The 19,250-nt window shown below is 38.6% G+C and overlaps 1 protein-coding gene and 1 pseudogene across 1 annotated transcript in view; both read left to right on the top strand.

The window, feature by feature from the left end:
* Positions 1-5,544: 5,544 nt before the first annotated feature.
* HAP1 (huntingtin associated protein 1) overlaps positions 5,545-19,250 on the top strand; it is a 321,391-nt gene continuing 307,685 nt past the window's right edge. The window contains exons 1-2 of the mRNA XM_058182688.1: positions 5,545-5,563; positions 6,243-6,449. Coding sequence (XP_058038671.1) covers positions 5,545-5,563; positions 6,243-6,449 — 226 coding nt within the window. The remainder of the gene's footprint in view (positions 5,564-6,242; positions 6,450-19,250) is intronic.
* LOC131199014 (U2 spliceosomal RNA) lies at positions 11,174-11,290 on the top strand (annotated as a pseudogene).

The following is a 19,250-nucleotide window of genomic DNA, read 5'->3' as shown; positions in this document are numbered from 1 at the left end:
TGGTTTCTTATCTTGGTTTCTTATCTTGGCAATTTTAAGATGTGTAAACTTCAACTTCCAGAATTCTCCAACTAACCTGCATACCATAAAGTTGCCAAGATTGAGAAACGTGGGTTTAAGACATGAGTTTTAAGCAGGCAATCCCTTTTTGCAGGTTTCAGAATTCCAGGTCATTATGCTACCAAATTCCCGCATGATTTCTGAAAAATAGCAGCATAGTTATCTGCTATTTTGAAATAGAAAATATGAAAACTTCTCTGCCTACTGTCATGCATTACTTTCATCCTGTTCTCCTTTCTGCCCTTGATGCATCCTATTTGCCTTCATGCTGGCTTGCAAACAAATATGTTCTTCTGACTTTAGTGAAGTACAGGAAAGTACACACAGTCCTCGATTTACATTAGGCTTAGAGCCCATTTGAAGTTATGGTGGACCTCCCCAGGGCTACTTATGACTCAGATTTAAGGCTCCAATAGCTGCTCCTCCGCTGCAGCCATGTGATCACATTTTGGGTGCTCAGCACACCCAGCCTGCATTTACGGTCATTAGCTGCATCCCATTGCGCATGACTGCGATTTATGACATTTTGTTGCTTGAAACCCGCATTTACTTCCACCTTCAGGTAAAAATTGTCCATTGTGGACAAAGGATTCATTTAATGACTGTGGTGTTCACTTAATGACCATGGCACTCACTTTACAACCACCATGTTTCTTTTACAATTTAGGGCTCAATTATAGTTGTATGTTGAGGTCTACTTGTATCCACACTGGGCATTTGGTATGGAATTGCAACAGTTGTTGATTCCTTTCTATAAGGCGTCCACATAACCTGTAAAACAAGCCCTTATGAAACCAGTGACATTTACTTCTGAATAAATGTATGCCTTAAATTGTCTTGTAAATTAAACAATGTATAACAGTTGGTTGAAACATAAATACAAAAACTCAGTACCTTTTCTAGTCCCTATAATTTTAGTAATGAAGTTATGATTGTTTTAATTATACACTTCTAAAATAAATATTAAACAGGTGCACAATAGGCATCGGGGGAAATGTATTTTTAAACAAGTGCTATAGTGTAAATTAAATGTATAATGTATTTTTAATTAATTTAATTAGCACTGTGCTAGAAATTGAGCTCAAATTTGGTGAGTTCCAGTCATGTCTTAGATATGAAAGCCAGCTGGGTGACTTTGGGCCAGTTACCCTCTCTCTCAGCCCAACCTACTTTACAGGGTTGTTGTTGTAGGAAAACAGGAGGCGGAAAGAATTACTTATAAAAAATAATAAGGGCAAGGTATAGATAAATAAAAAATAAAAATAAAATAAAAATAATTGATTGGCATTTTTATGTGGCTGTAAACATAAATTTATTTTTTTTTGGTTAAATCTGCTAATGTGGATGGAGCAAAGCAGGTTTATGCATAGAAAAAGCACAGTGCCCTCTTAATTGCAATTCTACTTGCAGGGAAGAACAATTATTAAATTAATTTAAGAGCTTCTCTTCTAGGAGTTCCTTTGGAACTGTGGATTTTATAGCATCCAAATGTTATTTAGAGAACAAAAAGCCAGATTCTGCAACAATGAGTGAAAAAGGGGTAAAATACAGGTAATCCTCGACTTACAACCGTTTGCTTAGTGACCATTCAAAGTTACAATGGTACTGAAAAAACGTCATTTATGACCATTTTTCACTTGTGACCTTTGCAGCATCCCCATGATCATGTGATCAAAATTCAGATGCTTGGCAACTGGCTCATATTTATGACTGTTGCTGTGTCTCAAGGTCATGTGATCACCTTTTGTGAACTTCAGTGGGAAAGCCAGATTCACTTAACAACTGAGTTTCCAACTTAACAACTGTGGCAAGAATGGTCGTTATATGGAGCAAAACTCACTTAAGAAATGTCTCACTTAACAACAGAAATTTTGGACTCAATTGTGGTCATAAGTCGAGGACTATCTGTATGTGGAAACTACCAGAAACTCAAGTAGGAGATGGTGTTCCTTGGTTGTTAGAAAATACCACATAATGACTCTGAACGGAAGGCAGGGAGCAGGAAAATAGGCTGGAGGGTAATATAAATTACAGAGATAACAACAGGGTTTCATAAATAAACAAGTAGCCTATTTCATATGTGTACACTTCTCTATCATGTGCTTTAGCCAAAGTAGAAAGTATCTACCAAGGAGTTGCCCATCATTTACACTTTCTGAGATATAAACAGAATATTTTATTGCACTTTTTCAGATATAAACTTCTATGTGCATTGAAGGAAGCACACCATAGTTCAGAAGGGAACCCATTACACATTTCAGTAGAAGGTTTTGCTTTGTAGGGCGGAAAAGAAATCGTTAGTGGGCTGGTGGATCTGTAGATCCAGATCTCTGTAAGCCTGAACATTGGGAATAAAGGGAATAGTAATTATATATATTTATTTTTATTTATTTTTTATTTATTTATTTCATTTGCCACAACAAATAAATATATATAAGCATAAGCATGAAATAACTATACGATGTATAAGCATAAATATAATCATAAGTATGTAATAACTGTACGTAATTGGATACAATCAAAGGGAACATTAGGAAAGGAACAGTATGAAAGAAGCAGTCCCAAAACAGTCCCAAAGCAAGTCTGATGATCTCCTTTTATAGAGCATTGAGGTTTTCAGGATCTCAACCATGGAGCCTTAGACAAGCTGATGCCAGGTATATAGTATTTTCTGTACTGCATTCCATTTTAGGTTTTTCTTAATGCCTGGAACCTAAAGAACTTTCAGAAAACTCTTTTTGGCAACCGTGTTATGGAAGAAATGCTCCTGCTTTAACTGTAGAGGTAGTCCTCAACTTACAACAGTCCATTTAGTGACAGTTTGAAGTTATAATAGCTATTTATGACCATTTTTAACACTTGCCGCCATTGCAGCATTCCTATGGTCACATAATCAAAATTCAGAAACTTGGCAGCCGACTCTTTTATAACAGCTGCAGTGTCTTGAGGTCATGTGATCAACTTTTGAGACCTTCTGACAAGCAGAGTCAATGGGGAAGCCAGATTCACTTAGCAACCACATTATCAGCTGCAGCGATTCACTTAACAATTGTGGCAGGGAAAGGTTGAAAAATGGTGCAAAATTCACTTAACAACTCTCTTGCTTAACAACAGAAACATTTGGATCATTTGTGGTTGTATATTGAGTATTATCTGTATGCAAAGAATCCCTTGGATTTTGGGGGTAGATTAGCTCCTTTAAGGCTGAGCTGAAGAAGAGATATTAGCAGCAGCACAACAGAGGTGGGTTTCAGCAAGTTCTGACCAGTTCTGGAGAACCGGTAGCGGAAATTTTGAGTAGTTCGGAGAACCGGTAGTAAAAATGCTGACTGGCCCTGCACCCATCTATTCTCTGCCTCCCGAGTCCCAGCTGATCTGGAGGAAGTGGGGATTTTGCAGTATCCTTCTCCTGGAGTGGGGAGGGAATGGAGATTTTACAGTATCTTTCCCCTGCCATGCCCACCAAGCCACACCCACGGAACCGGTAGTAAAAATTCTGACTGGCTCCGCCCCCATCTATTCTCTGCCTCCCGAGTCCCAGCTGATCAGGAGGAAATGGGGATTTTGCAGTAACCTTTCCCTGGAGTGGGAGGAAATGGGGATTTTGCAGTATCCTTCCCCTGCCACGCCCACCGAACCGGTAGTAAGAAATTTTGAAACCCACCGCTGCAGCACAACGTTAGAAATAGCAAGCAAATTTTCTGGGTTAGTTTGGATAAAGACAAGGAAGCTGGTTAGGATCATTTGCCCTTCAATCAAGTATCATCTGCTTTGACTGGCAGGAGTTCTCCAAAACCTATCTCCCTTTCTCCCACTGTTTCCTTCTGCCTAGAATTATTTAACCCAGGGACAATCAGTGTTTTTGCGTCTTGGAAAACACATTTCTTTTAAAACCAAAGTTTGGCCTTCAAGGACTAGAGGGAAATGTGGTGATGAGGGTGGCATTTCTGGAAAAGGACTACAAGACAAAATGGTGGGATTTGCTACATTGTCCATCCTTGATTTAATTAGAGAAGCCAAGGATTGGTAGTTCTGCAGTAGCCATGCTTCTTCTGCAAAATTCTTTACTAAGGAACTCTCCATTAAGTGATTTAGAAGCAAGATGGAGGAACTGTTTAAAATCTAGAAACCACACAATGGAGGAATTCCACTTCCTTAATAGCCATTCTACTGTTTGCCCATAGGCTTTGGCATCCGTAATATCTCTTCAAAAGACAAAAAAGAAGGGCAATGGTTTACCATAGATAGGAAAAAAATGTTCCCGAAAAATCAAGACAGCTAGAACACACAACATCCCAAAATATCCACAGCCCTATCATGCTTAAACTTACTCGCTAGCTGGAGTTTACTGCTCCCATCAGATGTTGCTGAAACTAATACTGTAAGAGGATATGGGCACTTTGGTTTTACACTAGAGTCCCAGCTCTTTCAACAACCCGCTGTTAGAAAGGCACATTGATGATCTTTTACATCAGCATCAGCACTGCAACAGCAGTTGCTAAGTTTAAGAGAGGGAGAAAAATTGTCATTTGTGGCAGGGAGAAAAGGGTTAAAAACCTTTTTCTCACTTATTGGTCACTAATTCTAACCAGATCTCCTGTGGTGGCTGAAAAATCTGCTGTATGGATGCCATACCTCTTAAGGTAAGATGTGCAATCAAAGATTTGCATGGAATTGAGGGAGTCAGAATTTTAGGGAGATCATTTTCATGGAGATTACCAGGCTGGGTAAGACTGCAGTTCATCAAAGAAGACAACATTTTCTGTCTTTTGATTCAGATTACGACACCACACCCTTGAAACCTGGTGACCAAGGGAACAAAGTTCATCTCTCTTCTGCGTGACCAGCTGGTGCAAGTAAGCTGGTACGTGTTGTTTTACACATTGAATCAATCTTCAGTTGCATGTGATACTAGAGTGAGGAGTCCAACTTTCAGTTTCATGTTTCAAATGATATAAATGACACCAGGGTTGAGAGAGTGGGCTCCAAATAAATGGTGAGAGGGGTTTGATGTTTAAAACATCTGGATCCAGCTGTGGATCGGAAATGGGGTTTGAGAGATACTACTTGCCCAAGACATTTTGTTTGTCTGGCACAGAACAGCAAATGCTACTTGGCCCCCATCAAAATTGATTATTATTATTTATTAAATTTATTTGCTGCCTGTCTCACCACAAGGAAACTCTGCTTACAGAGTTAAAAGCAATAAAATGATACACACATATATAGCAATAAAATTGTAAGTTATCATAAAAAGATGGGGAGGGAGGGAACAAGGTGTACAAGGGGATAAGGTGGGATTTGCTACTGGTCCATCAACCATTTCCAGCATGGCACTTCCTCATTAGGGTCCCAAACCAACTGGCAGAACTAGGTCTTCAGGACCTTATAGAAGATCAGGAAGTTGGGAGGAGATCTGACCCAGCAGAGGGGCAAGATATTCCAAAGGGTAGAACCCATTTTGTCCTATTAAAATCTGTGGTCATGAACTTTAATTGCTTTTGTAAGAACTCTTCCCCTGATATTTTTTTCCAATCCGGGATATAAGCAAAATGTAGTTTATAATACATGTGTAACATAACTTCTTAAAAATATGAATTATGATTTTCAGATTCTTGGCAATATTTTTGATGGTTTCAGTGTCCTAGGGTCATGTGATTACCTTGTATGACTTTCTGGCAAGCAAAGTCAATAGGGAAGCCAGATTCACTGAACAACAGTGTTACTAACTTAACAACTGCAGTGATTCACTTAACAATTGTGGCAAGAAAGATTGTAAAATAGGGCAAAATTCACGTAACAACTGTCTCGCTTAACAACAGAAATTTCAAGCTCAGTTGTGGTTGCAAAATCGTCTGATTGCCTGAATAAAACCAGTGATTAACCTTGGCATTTGTAGGTACAATCCCACAAGGTATTTTTCACTCCACCTCCAGCATGAAAAATATGCTAATATCAAATAAGTCCTTGATGCTTTTTTCATTTAAGCTCTGCCATCTCAGACAGCTGCTTCATTCAATGTGAAATACTCATGGTAGGGCTGGTTTTGCTCATGAAGTAGGACAAGTAGCATAGAACCAACTAGAGCTCAACAATTTTAAGTTTTGGAGCTTCTTTGTTTAAAGCAGGATTCTTTAGTTCTTATTCTGCCTTCTGATAGTTTGAGTCCTGCTCCATTCAAGGTGCTGCAGTGCTATATTTTCTGCACGATAGCTGCATTGTCTGTGTGACACCTGCCAAACTGGAAGCAGTAGGGCCAGAAGAGGCTGAAGAAGGCAGGAGCCTCTCTAACGGCAGCCAACCCCTCCTCCTTCTCAATAAAGATCCAGTTACATCTGACTCAAGCTCCAGCCGGTTCCAGAATTGGTGTGATGCCTCCACTCTCACTGGTGAGTATTATTCTACTACCTGAAGGCTACGTTCAGCTTATATCACCTGAATAATGAATATCTGTCTGCACCGTAGAACAATGGAGTTTGGTAGTGATTTTTTCTTCTACAGTTAGGAGCTGTAATCCAGCAAAAGGGGATATGACTTTCATTAAACTCCCAAGAATTCCCAAGATTCTTCTTTCCAAAAAAAAGCTTTAGCAGGGGTGTCTAACTGGCTGGATGTGTCACGTGCAGGCCACGCCCACCCCAGCTCTGCAAATAGGAAAAATGTCGCGAAATGTCACGTGACGGCAATGTGAGGTGGTGAGTTTGACACCTGTGGGTTGAAGTGCCCTAAAAATGAAGAATCTGTAGACCGTCATATGTTGCAGAACAATTCTTAGTAGCCCCAACCAGCACGAAGACTGCTGGTGATATTTAGAAATATTAAAAAACAAACAAACAAACAAAGACCTCCCATTTCCTACTTTTATAGATGTTAATAGTTAACATCTGAATTGTGTGAAACCATATCTGATCCATAGTTCTATAATGAAGTTAATACGTAGGTAAGAGAATGTAGTAGCCTTTCCTATGATGACATTGCCTAGATGCTTTGGGAAAAATAATATACAGGAATTATTTAACATCGGAAATCAGGGGGCTTCTGTTGGGAACTTTCAAAGATTCATCCAGTTATGTCTTGTTGATTTTTATATAGAATATCCATAGACAAGCCACAAATCAGCAGTTAGAAACCAGGATGCATACAATGAAAACTATATTTATTAAGTATAAAAATAGCAAAAAAAAAGGCAAATTAACAACAACAAAAATCCACAAACATATCCCAAATCACAATCCATACTCTGATGGACGAGCTACAGATGTTGAAAGTTGTGGAGTATTTGTAATCTAGTAAAAATAGTAAATTTAAAAAAACTTTACTAATAAAATAAAAAATAGAACATAGAATAACAGAGTTGAAAGGGACCTCAGAGGTCTTCTAGTCCAACTCCCTGCTCGAACAGGATACCCTATACCTGCAACCTTAAACACTCAAAGGGCCATTTGGACCTGTTTCCCACAGAAAAGAAAACACCGGGAGCCAAAAAACGCTTCCTGTGCCTGACTATTTCTTGAGCAGCCACAAAACTAGCATATGTAGTTGAATTAAATGTTTTTATTTTATTTTTTTATTTTTTTTATTTGTCGTAACAATATATACAAGCATTGCATAAAGGGTTATATAATATATGAACGTATATATGAGGAGAAACGAGGTACTATAAACATATATATACATAGGGGAAGAAACAATAGGACAGGAACGGTAGGCACTTTTGTGCTCTTATGCACGCCCCTATGTTCTGGGGTTTTTTTGAAACTTTTCTTTTCTTGGATTTATCCATTGTTGGCCTACCAGGGGGTTGAAAAGTTCAATAAATAGCATGCTGGCAAATGTTGCACATTGGTGGTTGTGAAACATATTTTGAGTGACAGGAAGCCGCAGCAGAGAGGTAAAAGAGCCACATGTGGCTCCAGAGTCGTAGGTTGCTGACCCCTGCCCTATACCATTACAAATAAGTGGCGGTCCAATCTCTTCTTAAAAGCCTTCAGTGATGAATCACCCATGATTTCTGAAGGCAAGACATTCCACTGGTTAATTGTTCTCAGCGTTAAGAAATTTCTTCTTAGTTCTAGGTTGCTTCTCTCCTTGGTTAGTTTCCATCCATTATTTCTTGCCTTGCCTTCTGGAAAATAAATTAATCCTCTCATGTTTGTGGTAGCTCCTCAAATATTGGGATCTATTGCTATCATGTCTTCCTTTTCACTTGACTAGACATACCCAATTCCTGCAATTGTTCTTCATAAGTTTTAGTCTCCAGCCCTCTAATCTTTGTTGCTCTTCTTTGCACTCTTTCCAGTGTCTCAACATATTTTTTATACTGTGATGACCAAAATTGATGTAGTATTCTAAGTGTGGTCTTACTAAGACTTTGTAGAGTGATATTAATACTTCACATGATCTTGATTTTATCCCTCTATCGATGCAGCCTAGGACTGTGTTGGTTTTTTTTGGCTATTGCTGCAAGCTATTGGCTCTTATTTAAGTGATTGTCAAGTAGAATTCCAAGATCCCTCTCACAGTTATTGGTATTGAGCCAAGTTTTATCCAGTCTGTATCTGTACAAATGGTTGTTTTTGCCTAAGTCTAAAATTTTACTTTTATCCACACTGAATTTCATTTTGTTATTTAGGGCCCAGTGTTCAAGTCTGTTGAAATCCTTTGGGATCTTAAGCTTGTCTTCTGGGGTCTTGGCTATTTCTGCTAATTTAGTGTCATCTGCAAATTTGATGAGTTCCCTTTTTATTCCCTCATCTAAATCATTTATGAAGATGTTAAAGAGTACTGGGCCTAAAATAGAATCATGTGATAACCCACTGCCCAGCTCTCTCGAAGTGGATTTACTATAGTTCTGTTGAGGACTACACACTGAGTAGGGTTTGTTAGCCAGTTACAAATCAATGTGGTGATGGTAATGTGTATCCCACAATTTTCCGGTGTTCCAAGAAGTAGGTTGGCCGATGAATGTAGAATGCCAATGAAGTAGGCATTCTAAAGATAAAATTGCATCTCCATCAAAAAGGTTCTAAAAAGTGACCATATTACTGCCAGGATGAGATGGCTCATCTCATGTAAACTAGTTTGGATTATAATGGTTGAATAGCAAATAATTATTTTTATTGCTTTTTAGTTCATTTATGGGACTGACTGTTTGGTAACAAAGAAATTGCAGATGTACTTGAGTTCTTTTTTATTTTGGTCTTTTTCAACCAAAAGAAATATGTTCCATTATGATTGAGACTAATAGATTAATGTCCAGGAATGCCTATTCTATTTGAATGAACTTAAAACTCCCAAGTCCAGTTGATTATCATTTGAGGATACTGAGAAAAGAGTAGACAATAGTCTGGTTGAATGTTTATTTACCAGAAAATATCAATTGTCTCAATAAAAACAATGAAATGAAGGATTCAAGAAACTCAGTTTGACCCCAGTACATAAGGTCATCCTAGAATTGATAATTAAGAAAACAATCCGTAAGCACTTTAAAGTTAGTACAGTGTTTATCAAACATAAAAGTATCAACTAATTTGCTCAATTAAGTATTTAGCTTTCTAGCAACTTTTTGGCTTGTGGGAAAGTTATAATTGCTATTTATCTCAATTTCAGCAACACACTTAACAAAGCACCCCATGAGATTTTGATCTGTAAGCTAATTTTATGGGCTAAATGTCATGACAATACATATGACAATACATAGTAGATATATAGTAAGCTAGATAATATTAGTCCAAAGTATTTATTACCTATTATTCTTCAAACCAGAGTGACGTTTCAAATAACATTATTTAAGATTCAATCCTAGGCCTTTTATAATTTCATATTTTTCTTATACATCTTGAAAGGAATGTTTATGAACTATATACTTAGTATAAAGCAGAATTAATAATTAATAGATATAAAATTGAAAAAAATCCTGCTAGGTGAAAGAAATGGTCTGAAAGTAGGAATAATATTCAACAGAGGCATAATTATTCACTTAAGGCACAGAAATAAAATATACAAGCATGGAATGGCTTGATAATTAATAATAATAATAATAACAACAACAACAACAACAACAACAACAACAACAACAGAGTTGGAAGAGACCTTGAAGGCCTTCTAGTCCAACCCCCTGCCCAGGCAGGAGTACATTTGAAAGACAACTTAGCATACTAATTGATTGGAAATGGAATATTAGCATTGTAAAACAACTTCAAAAAGTTGAGTAGATTGCATCAATATAAATATAATTTATTAAATATATGTAATGGTATGTGGGAATGACATGGGAGACTGGGCCCAAAGATGCTGCTTAGGGAATGTCAAACAACAGCTATGCCAATGACGGCGAACCTTTTCACCACCGAGTACCGAAACTGGAACGCGTGCACCGGAGGCCAGAAACCTGAAGGCCAGCTGGCTGGTGCACATGCACATGCTGGTCTTCCGGTTTCCGGGCTATGCCAGCCAGCTGGTCTTTAGATTTCTGGTGCTCTGGCATGCGCGAAGACCAGCTGGCCGGCGAGCATGTGCACTCCGAAAACCAGAAAAACCAGCTGGCGATTGCCCACATGCCTACAGAGAGGGCTCTGATTGCCACCTCTGGCACACATGACATAGGTTCACCATCATGGAGCTATGCCAACAAGAGACGGCGTAGCCTGCAGCTGCATAACGGCCAAGGTAAGAGGTTCAGAAGGGACTTTCCCTAGTTTCTCAGTTTATAAAGGAGACAGCAGGTCAACTGGACTTTCAGACTTGCAAGAATCTATTAAGGTAGTCTTTATCATAATATAGATTAGCTAATCTGGTCCTATTGCCTGGCTAATGTACCTTGTAAGGCAGACATTATGGGACACAATTGTTCCACTTTATTCTGCTTTGGTCAGACTCTACAAATTGTGCTTAATTCTGGGTCTTCCAGATTTTTCAAAAAAATGTCAAACAGAAAAAGGGCAGGACCTCCGCTTGTTCAACTTTGCGGGATATAGAATCATGAATCTAAATCACAAGAAGATAGATTATGGTTGAACATTAAGAAGCATTATTTCTAATAATAAGAATTCAGTAGTTGAAAAATGAAACCCAATTATCCAGAGAGTGGCAGACCCTGCTAAGCAGGGCAGTGACCGCTTCTTGGCCTTTTGGCTAAGATTAAGTGTAGTATCTGTTCTTATCAGTTTAATGCTGTAGTTATTTCTTGTATGCTTCTTGGCCTTAAAACATGCCGCGAGAACAACCCTCTACTTATAACCATTCATTTAATAAGCAAAGTTACAACAGCACTGAAAAAAGTGACTTATGACCAATTCTCACACCTATGTCCATAGCAGCATCTCCACAGTGATGTGATCAAACTTTGGCTGCTTGGCGATCGGTGTATCTATGATCAGGGGTCCTGGGATTGTTATTTGCAACTTTCCTAGGGAGCTTCTAACAAGCAAAGACAATAGAATAGAATAGAATAGAATAGAATAGAATAGAATAGAATAGAATAGAATAGAATAGAATTCTTTATTGGCCAAGTGTGATTGGACACACAAGGAATTGGTCTTGCATACACTCTCGGTGTACATAAAAGAAAAGATACATTCATCAAGAATCATAAGGTTCAACACTTAATGATAGTCATAGGGTACAAATAAGCAATCAAATCATACTAGGAAACAATATAAATCGTAAGAATACCAGCAACAAAGTTACAGTCTTACAGTCATAAGTTGGGGGAGATGGGTGATAGGAACAATGACAAGATTAATAATAGTGGAGACTTAGTAAATAGTTTGACAGTGTTGAGGGACTTACTTGGTGTTCGGAAAAAAACTGTTCTTGTGTCTAGTTGTTCTGGTGTGCAGTGCTCTATAGCGTCGTTTTGAGGGTAGGAGTTGAAACAGTTTTATGTCCAGGATGTGAGGGGTCTGTAAATATTTTCACAGCCCTCTTTTTAATTCGTGCAGTATACAGGTCCTCAATGGAAGGCAGGTAGGTAGCAATTGTTTTTTTCTGTAGTTCTAATTATCCTCTGAAGTCTGTGTCTGTTTTGTTGGGTTGCAGAACCAAACCAGACAGTTATAGAGGTGCAGATGACGGACTCAATAATTCCTCTGTAGAACTGTATCAGCAGCTCTTTGGGCAGTTTGAGCTTTCTGAGTCGGCGCAGAAAGAACATTCTTTGTTGTGCTTTTTTTATGATATTTTTGATGTTAGGTCCTGAGATCTGATAGAACCTAGAAATTTGAAGGTCTCTACTGTTGATACTGTGTTGTCTAGTATAATAATATAATATTATTAAATATTATTAAATATTATTAAATAGAATAGAATAAAAATTCTATTCTATTCTATTCTATTCTATTCTATTCTATTCTATTCTATTCTATTCTATTCTATTCTATTCTATTCTATTCTATTCTATTCTAGTATTGAATAGAATAGTACTACCATTTCTACTGTTTTGAGTGTGTTCAATTCCAGATTGTTGTGGTCGCACCACGGGGCTAGTTGTTCAATCTCCCATCCGTATGCGGATTCATCATTGTCTTGAATGAGATCAATCACTGTTGTGTCCTCTGCAAACTTCAGTAATTTAACAGATGGATCGTTAGAGTTGCAGTCATCGGTATATAGAGAGAAGAGAAGGGGGGAGACCACAAGCCTTGTGGGGCCCCTGTGCTGATTGTGCAGTTATCTGATGTGATTCTTCTCACCTGCTGAATGGGGGAAGGTGGATTTGCTTAATGACCACATGACTCACTTAACAGCTGTAGTCTTTGCTTAAAAACCATGGCAGAAAGATCATAAAATGGGACACAACTCTCTTAACAACTGACTTGCTTAGCAATAGAAATTTTGGGCTCAGTTGTGGTCATAAGTCAAGGACTACCTTTATTGCACATTACCATATTCAAAACAGACTAGAAATACATTACCAGAAATCCTATTGCATGGTTTTTGCCAAAAAGCAAAATTAACCTATATAAGTAATGGACCAGAACAGGTATATTCCTTTAAATATCTAAAAGTAGTTTTTCACGACAGGGGATCCTGGAAATTTTATAATGAATAGATCCAGCAAAGGACATTGGCAGCCTATCAAAAAAATTTTTTTACTTCAAAAGAGGTGAAATAGGTAGCTTTTCAGCATTAAAGATTTATGAAGGTTAAAAAAAACCACTAGGTCAAATATTTTATGTAGCTCAAGTTGGCCCATAAAAGAAGAAAAACACCCTAGAAGTAATACAAGCCGAGTTTCAAAGCTTTTCTTTTGCTACAGGTAATCCTCAACTTACACCCATTCATTTAGTGACCAATCAAAGTTACAACGGCATTAGAAAAAGGGACTTATGATTGTTTTTCATGCTTATGACCATTACAGCATTCCCATGGTCATATGATCAAAATTCAGACACTTGGCAACTGGCAAGTATTCATGACTGTTGCACCGTCCCAGGTTCTTGTGATCATCTTTTGCAATCTTCTGATAACCAAAGTCAACGGGAAACCAGATTCACTTAACAATTGTGTTACTAACTTAACAACTGCGGTGATTCACTTAACTGTGACAAGACAGGTCATAAAATGGAGCAAAACTCACTTTCTAACTTCTTGCTTAGCAACAGAAATGTTCAACTCAATTATGGTTGTAAATCAAGGACTAACTGTATACAGTATAGGCAAAGTTATTTTTGTAGCAGCTAAAATAAACAATGATTAACATCAAATGTAACTTCCCAATCATCTTATTTCAATTCAGTTGATGTTATCCGGTTATTTCTACTGCTGATCTTTGACTCAAAATAATACCTTTGACTGGCATATGCTATTCCTACACCACCTGTTGCCAAAGTCCTTGGGGTGGCTAGAAGTCACCTATATTTTGAAGCATGCTTATAAGCCAAGGATCCCTCTATTGAGGGGATAAAAAGTAAAAAAAATAAGAGAAGGAGCTTGAAAGAAGGAAGACAATTTGATGCCAAACCAATGGCAGCAATCCTTTTTTAAAAAAACATATTTCCTGCTAGTATAAGTGTATATTAACATTTATCAAAATAGGCAAGACCTGTTCTATTTATCTTGCAAATTAGGGTCAGAGATAAGAATAATTTGCTTACCGTTTGTGTCAGCACTGCAATCTTGATCAGGCATTTCCTGGTTCAGAGTTTATTTAGCCTTTATGTTACAGCACTCTTTGAGGATTCTGAGTTAACTACTAATAAGGAAATGAAATAGTATACTATTTTATGAACATACTGTACAACCTTTCTGTCATAGCAATGTCACAGTAAATGCAACCATAAGTCTAACACTCTGCCATCTTTAGCCTAGATTCTTTTTCTCCTGGGCACAAACTTAATATGCGTCATATTCGTATAAAGAAAGGGAGTGGGTGCAAATGGTAGTGTTTCTTTATCCAGGAATTCCAATAGTTTTTGAGTGTGGTGTGGAGGTTAGAATTAGTTTAGGCTGTCTGGAAATTGTTTTGTCTTCTTTGGAAGGGGTCTAGGACAGTTTGGCATGGCCAAGTCACCACTGCAAGCTCGCTACTGTCAAGTCATTGTAGGACAACTCAACACGGCTAATTCTCCATGGGGACAACTCGTCGTAGACAGCTGGAAGAAGAGCCAGGTGGGCAGGTAGGTGACTGAGCAGGTGAGCAGAGCACAGAATAGTGGCAGTGGTGGCCAGGGGCTTCCCATTCTCACACACATCCCGTCATCACTGCTGCCTCTATGCCGAGCTCCTGGAACACTCCCAGAGCTTGGCATGGCAATGGTGGCAGCAATGAGCAACAATGGCGCCCATCCTCCACTACTTCCCCACCCACTGCCAGCACTGCCAAATGGCCTGAACAATGCTTCCCCTGATGAATAGCCCAAATTCCAAATGGCTTGGAGCTTGGCCCATTGACATTGGCGGGGTGTGTGAAAATGGGAAGTCTCTGTTCTGCGTTCTGTCCACCCAATCACTTACTTGCTTGCCTGCCTGCCTGGTTCTCCCTCTGGTGGGAAGTCTTTGGCCACTGCTGCTGCTCTGCACTTTGCTCAGCCTGTCACTCGCCTGTCCGCTTGGCTCTCTCTCTGACTCCCTGCAGCGAATTGTCCCTGCAGCAAACTGGCCATGTTGACTTGTCCTGCGGTAACTTGGTGTTGAGTTAGCAGAGATGACTCAGAAGTGGCGAGCTGGTGGCAGTGAGCTGACTGCACTGAACTAACCATGCTGCATTGTCCCATTCTGTGCAAGGAGAGCCATCATTCAGTTGAGGACTCAAACCGTTTGGTGCTATGGCAGTATCTCCATAGATTTGCTTTGGAGCAGCAGCAACAATGGTGGCATGATATCAACCCTTTGAAATAGACCAAGTAATATTATGAATATTAAAACTACCATTATTCTGTTACAGTAACGGAATCTTGCAAATCTGAAAGTCCTCAAAGTCATCCTTACAGCCCAGCACATAGCAACAATGATGTTTGGAGAGATTAGGTGAAAAAAAAACACAAGTTACAGGTTAAACCACTGAATGACTGTGTGTTCTATTCTATTTCATTTGGAAACTGAAGCGTTCCCTCAATTGGTTCTGAACAGTATGACATTGTCGTCCTGACTTGGTGTGCAATCTGAGGGCCCTCCTGGATTAGAGTTTGTGGCAAGGTGGCTCGTTGCACCACTGCATCTTTTCCTCCAGTTGCACCCATTCTTGGATCAGAGGCCTTGCTCATAGTCACGCACACCTTGGTTACTTTCTGATTGGATTGTTACAACTTACAACCTACCTTGAAGACCATTCAGAAGCTTCAGTTGTTCTACAATGTAGTGATATGGATACTTATGATAATATGCAAATTGTGGCAACTCTACTTCATAAGCTGCACCAGTTTCCAGCAGGCTTCTGGGTATGATTCAAAGTGCTGGTTATGATTCCTGCATGGGATGGGATCAGAATCTGTCTCCTAAGAACATCTGCCCCCAGGTCCTCCCATAGGGAAGGCATTCTCCATATCCCCCTTATTTTAATATTGCCCATGTCTCTAGAAAGAGCTCTCTAATATACAGTGGACCCAACTCTGCTTATGTTTAGAAAAACCAATAAAAGGCATTTGAGTCATATTGAGAGGAATTGTGATGATTGTGCCTAAGGATGGGGAGGTGGTATGATAAACTTCAGTAAACTGGCAGTTTCCCAGGAAGGAGGGAGATAATTTCAAGGTGGGAGGTAAGGCAACACAGTCCGGAGCTGGATCTGACAGAGGAAGAAGATAAACACGGAAGTTAGGATATCACTTCTAGAATATCCCAGAGTTAGGATTAAGATGAGAATAGTATAGATTAGTCTGGCAAGATGTCTATTTGGTGTGAGCATATAATGTAACTTTGCTGGATTGTTCTATGACGTTCTTGTGCTGGGCTTGATAGGTGTCCCATTCTGGTTAATTATCAAAATTAATTACCATGTTTGGTTGCTAGTTCTTATTTAATATATTGGGTTGCTTTTGAAGTGTTGTGTAACCATATTCTTTTTTTTCCTTTTTATTGCTTGTTATTCCAGGTAGAGTAACATTATTTGAGTTGAGTAGCCCTATAAATCTTTTAATAAATAAATACACTTGAAAGTAATTGTCATTCACCTGCAAAGATGGGTTGTTGCAACAAAAAGAATTATTCCCCCTTTCCCCACATATCAAGCCTTTACAACATTTATAGAATATATTTGAAGGAAGGAATTAGTTGAAAAGTTGCCAAGTCCTGTGGAATGGAAAATAGCCAAGGAATTAGTTAAGTATCTTTCTTTCTTTCTTTCTTTCTTTCTTTCTTTCTTTCTTTCTTTCTTTCTTTCTTTCTTTCTTTTCTTTCTTTTCTTTCTTTCCTTTCTTTCTCTCTCTCTCTCTCTTTCTCTCTCATAGTGCAAACATTTTCTTGGGGATAATATATACTATTTGAGAATCTTGCTATTTGTTTTGCTCATGTTGGGTAAGTAGAGGAAATGTTTAGTCCATTTGTAAGAGGAACAAATTTTACAAGCTTGGGCAATTCCTACAGGATCTCCAAAAACCAAAGTATTCTAAATAAAAGTTCTGGCATTTCATGGCTTGGTTGCGTTCCTTTTCTTTGTGGATACAAACCGACTTGAAATCTAAAAGCATGGAAGGGAATAATTACAGCTTACTAACCAGTAAATTTGTTGGTGAAAATAAATGGAAACCACATGGAATCTTGTGGCCTATTGAAAACAATTATTTATTGATACAATTTTCTGGACAGCAGTTTCTGGGCATTTTATGGATTGTAATCCATAAAAGCTTATACCACAATGAAGTTGTGTTTAGGGTGCTATAAAATTCTTTATTATTATTACAATAAATATGGCTAAGCTCTGGTAACCCCAAAAAAGGCTGTCAGATGCAAAATCATCTCATTCACCTTGAATATTCTTTTTTATTTCGTTGTTACTTAGGTGCCAACAAACAAGGATTGATTACTGATAATTACACAGTGTCCTAGCAACTGTATAATTTCATCCTACTATAATGTGGTTTGTATTTTTGTGTGGGCACAGTTGTTCTTGTTAGCATCCCTACTAGCTCCCCCTAAAGCATAAATTTCACAGACTCTACACCCTCAATAGAGAAACTTGGTAATCTATAACTATCTATCTATGGTAATCTATCACATTTCTGCCTCTCATTAGCAAATAATAAGAATTTTCTGAAAACAGAAAGGAAAAAGAGGGGTCAAGTTAGTCCTGGAGTTATTATAAAAGTATTCCAAAAATTAAGTTCTAGTAAGACTTGTATGACAAGTCAACATGGACCATTCTCTTCCACAAAGAAGTTACTCTAGATCAGGGGTATCAAACTCATGCCATCATGGCAGTGTCATATGACATATCAGGACTTTTCCCCCCCCTTTGCTAAAATGGGTGTGGGCGTGGCCAGTATGTGACACATCCGGCCCATGTGCCAGGAGTTTGACGGCCCTGCTCTAGATGAGTGTTTTCGACCCTGATTACTTTAAGATGGATAGACTTAACAGAATTGACAGAATTGACAGCATTCTGGGAACTTGAGGTTCACATGTTTTAAAGCTGCCAAGACTGGGAACACAGACTTTGAGTGCAATCTTTGAGTGCAACAAGTACAGGCCTGCAGTTCTCCACAAGATTGCATGATGCCACTCCCAGGAAGCAGTTTGATAGCCAACTTTGTGTTGAAATGAAACAACTTGCACCTGACTGGAGCCAATTACAAAATTTTTCTAATTGCCTTGTGGTTAGTGTTGGATGAGATTGAGCTGACCTTGCATTTAAGCTTCTAGCAAGGGAGTAGGCATGCTTAGTTGCTAATGGCCTAGCAGCTACTTGTTCTTCATTTTTGTTCTCATCTCCTGCAGTTACAATATTTAGGTAACCCCAATGATAGCAAAGAATAGAATGGGATTTTGAAGCTGTTGATTCCAATCCTGTAACACTGCAAGAAATGCAGAAGCTGTCTCAGCTCTACTTGAAGCATTCTGGTAGGGGGAAGATCTCACCTCTGCTGGGTACATTCTCTTCTCCAGACTGACTCAAATTTCTTCTGGTTTTTCCCCAGAGGATTTATTTTTCCTATCCTCTGATCATTTCCTTCCTTTCTTCAGATTTCAAGGAATATAGAGAGCTCTTAATGATAGCCTCTTATTCTTTGTGTCAAATGCTTTGTAGAATAAGAAGTGCTTCATACATTCACCACCAGGAACAAAAATCTTGCAAGGTAGAACTGCTGTCCTCACTAACTAAATGCTTTGTAAGATTTCCTCAGCTTACTGACCTGCCAATACTGACTGGAAAGTTGGTTAGCATAACTGGCAGTTGCCAGGCAGGGAAGGCTGCCTTGAAGCTAAAATGTGAGGCAATTTACTTTCTTAGCCTTTAAGAAACCATTTAAAAGATGCCTGATGTATGTTTCTTTTTGCTGCTATTGTTTCTGGCTCCATCAAATTCTCCAAACCCAGTTTACTGGAAATTAGGTATATACATGCAATATAGGGATGTCTGTGGAGATTAAATGTCTATGGAGATTCTCAATCATCCAGGTCATGGCTGTCCCAAAGGCGCTTTTTCAAGAGGCAACTGAACTCTTTGTTTTGTTTTGTTTTGTTTTTGAGGATGTTTCACTTCTCATCCAAGAAGCTTCTTCAGCTCTAAAGAAGCTTCTTGGCTGAGAAGCAAA

The sequence above is a fragment of the Ahaetulla prasina genome, chromosome 4 (assembly GCF_028640845.1).
Source record: "Ahaetulla prasina isolate Xishuangbanna chromosome 4, ASM2864084v1, whole genome shotgun sequence".
NCBI classification, from domain to species: domain Eukaryota; kingdom Metazoa; phylum Chordata; class Lepidosauria; order Squamata; family Colubridae; genus Ahaetulla; species Ahaetulla prasina.
Note: the sequence above shows the minus strand (reverse complement) of the source record. Positions and strands in the feature narration are given on the sequence as shown.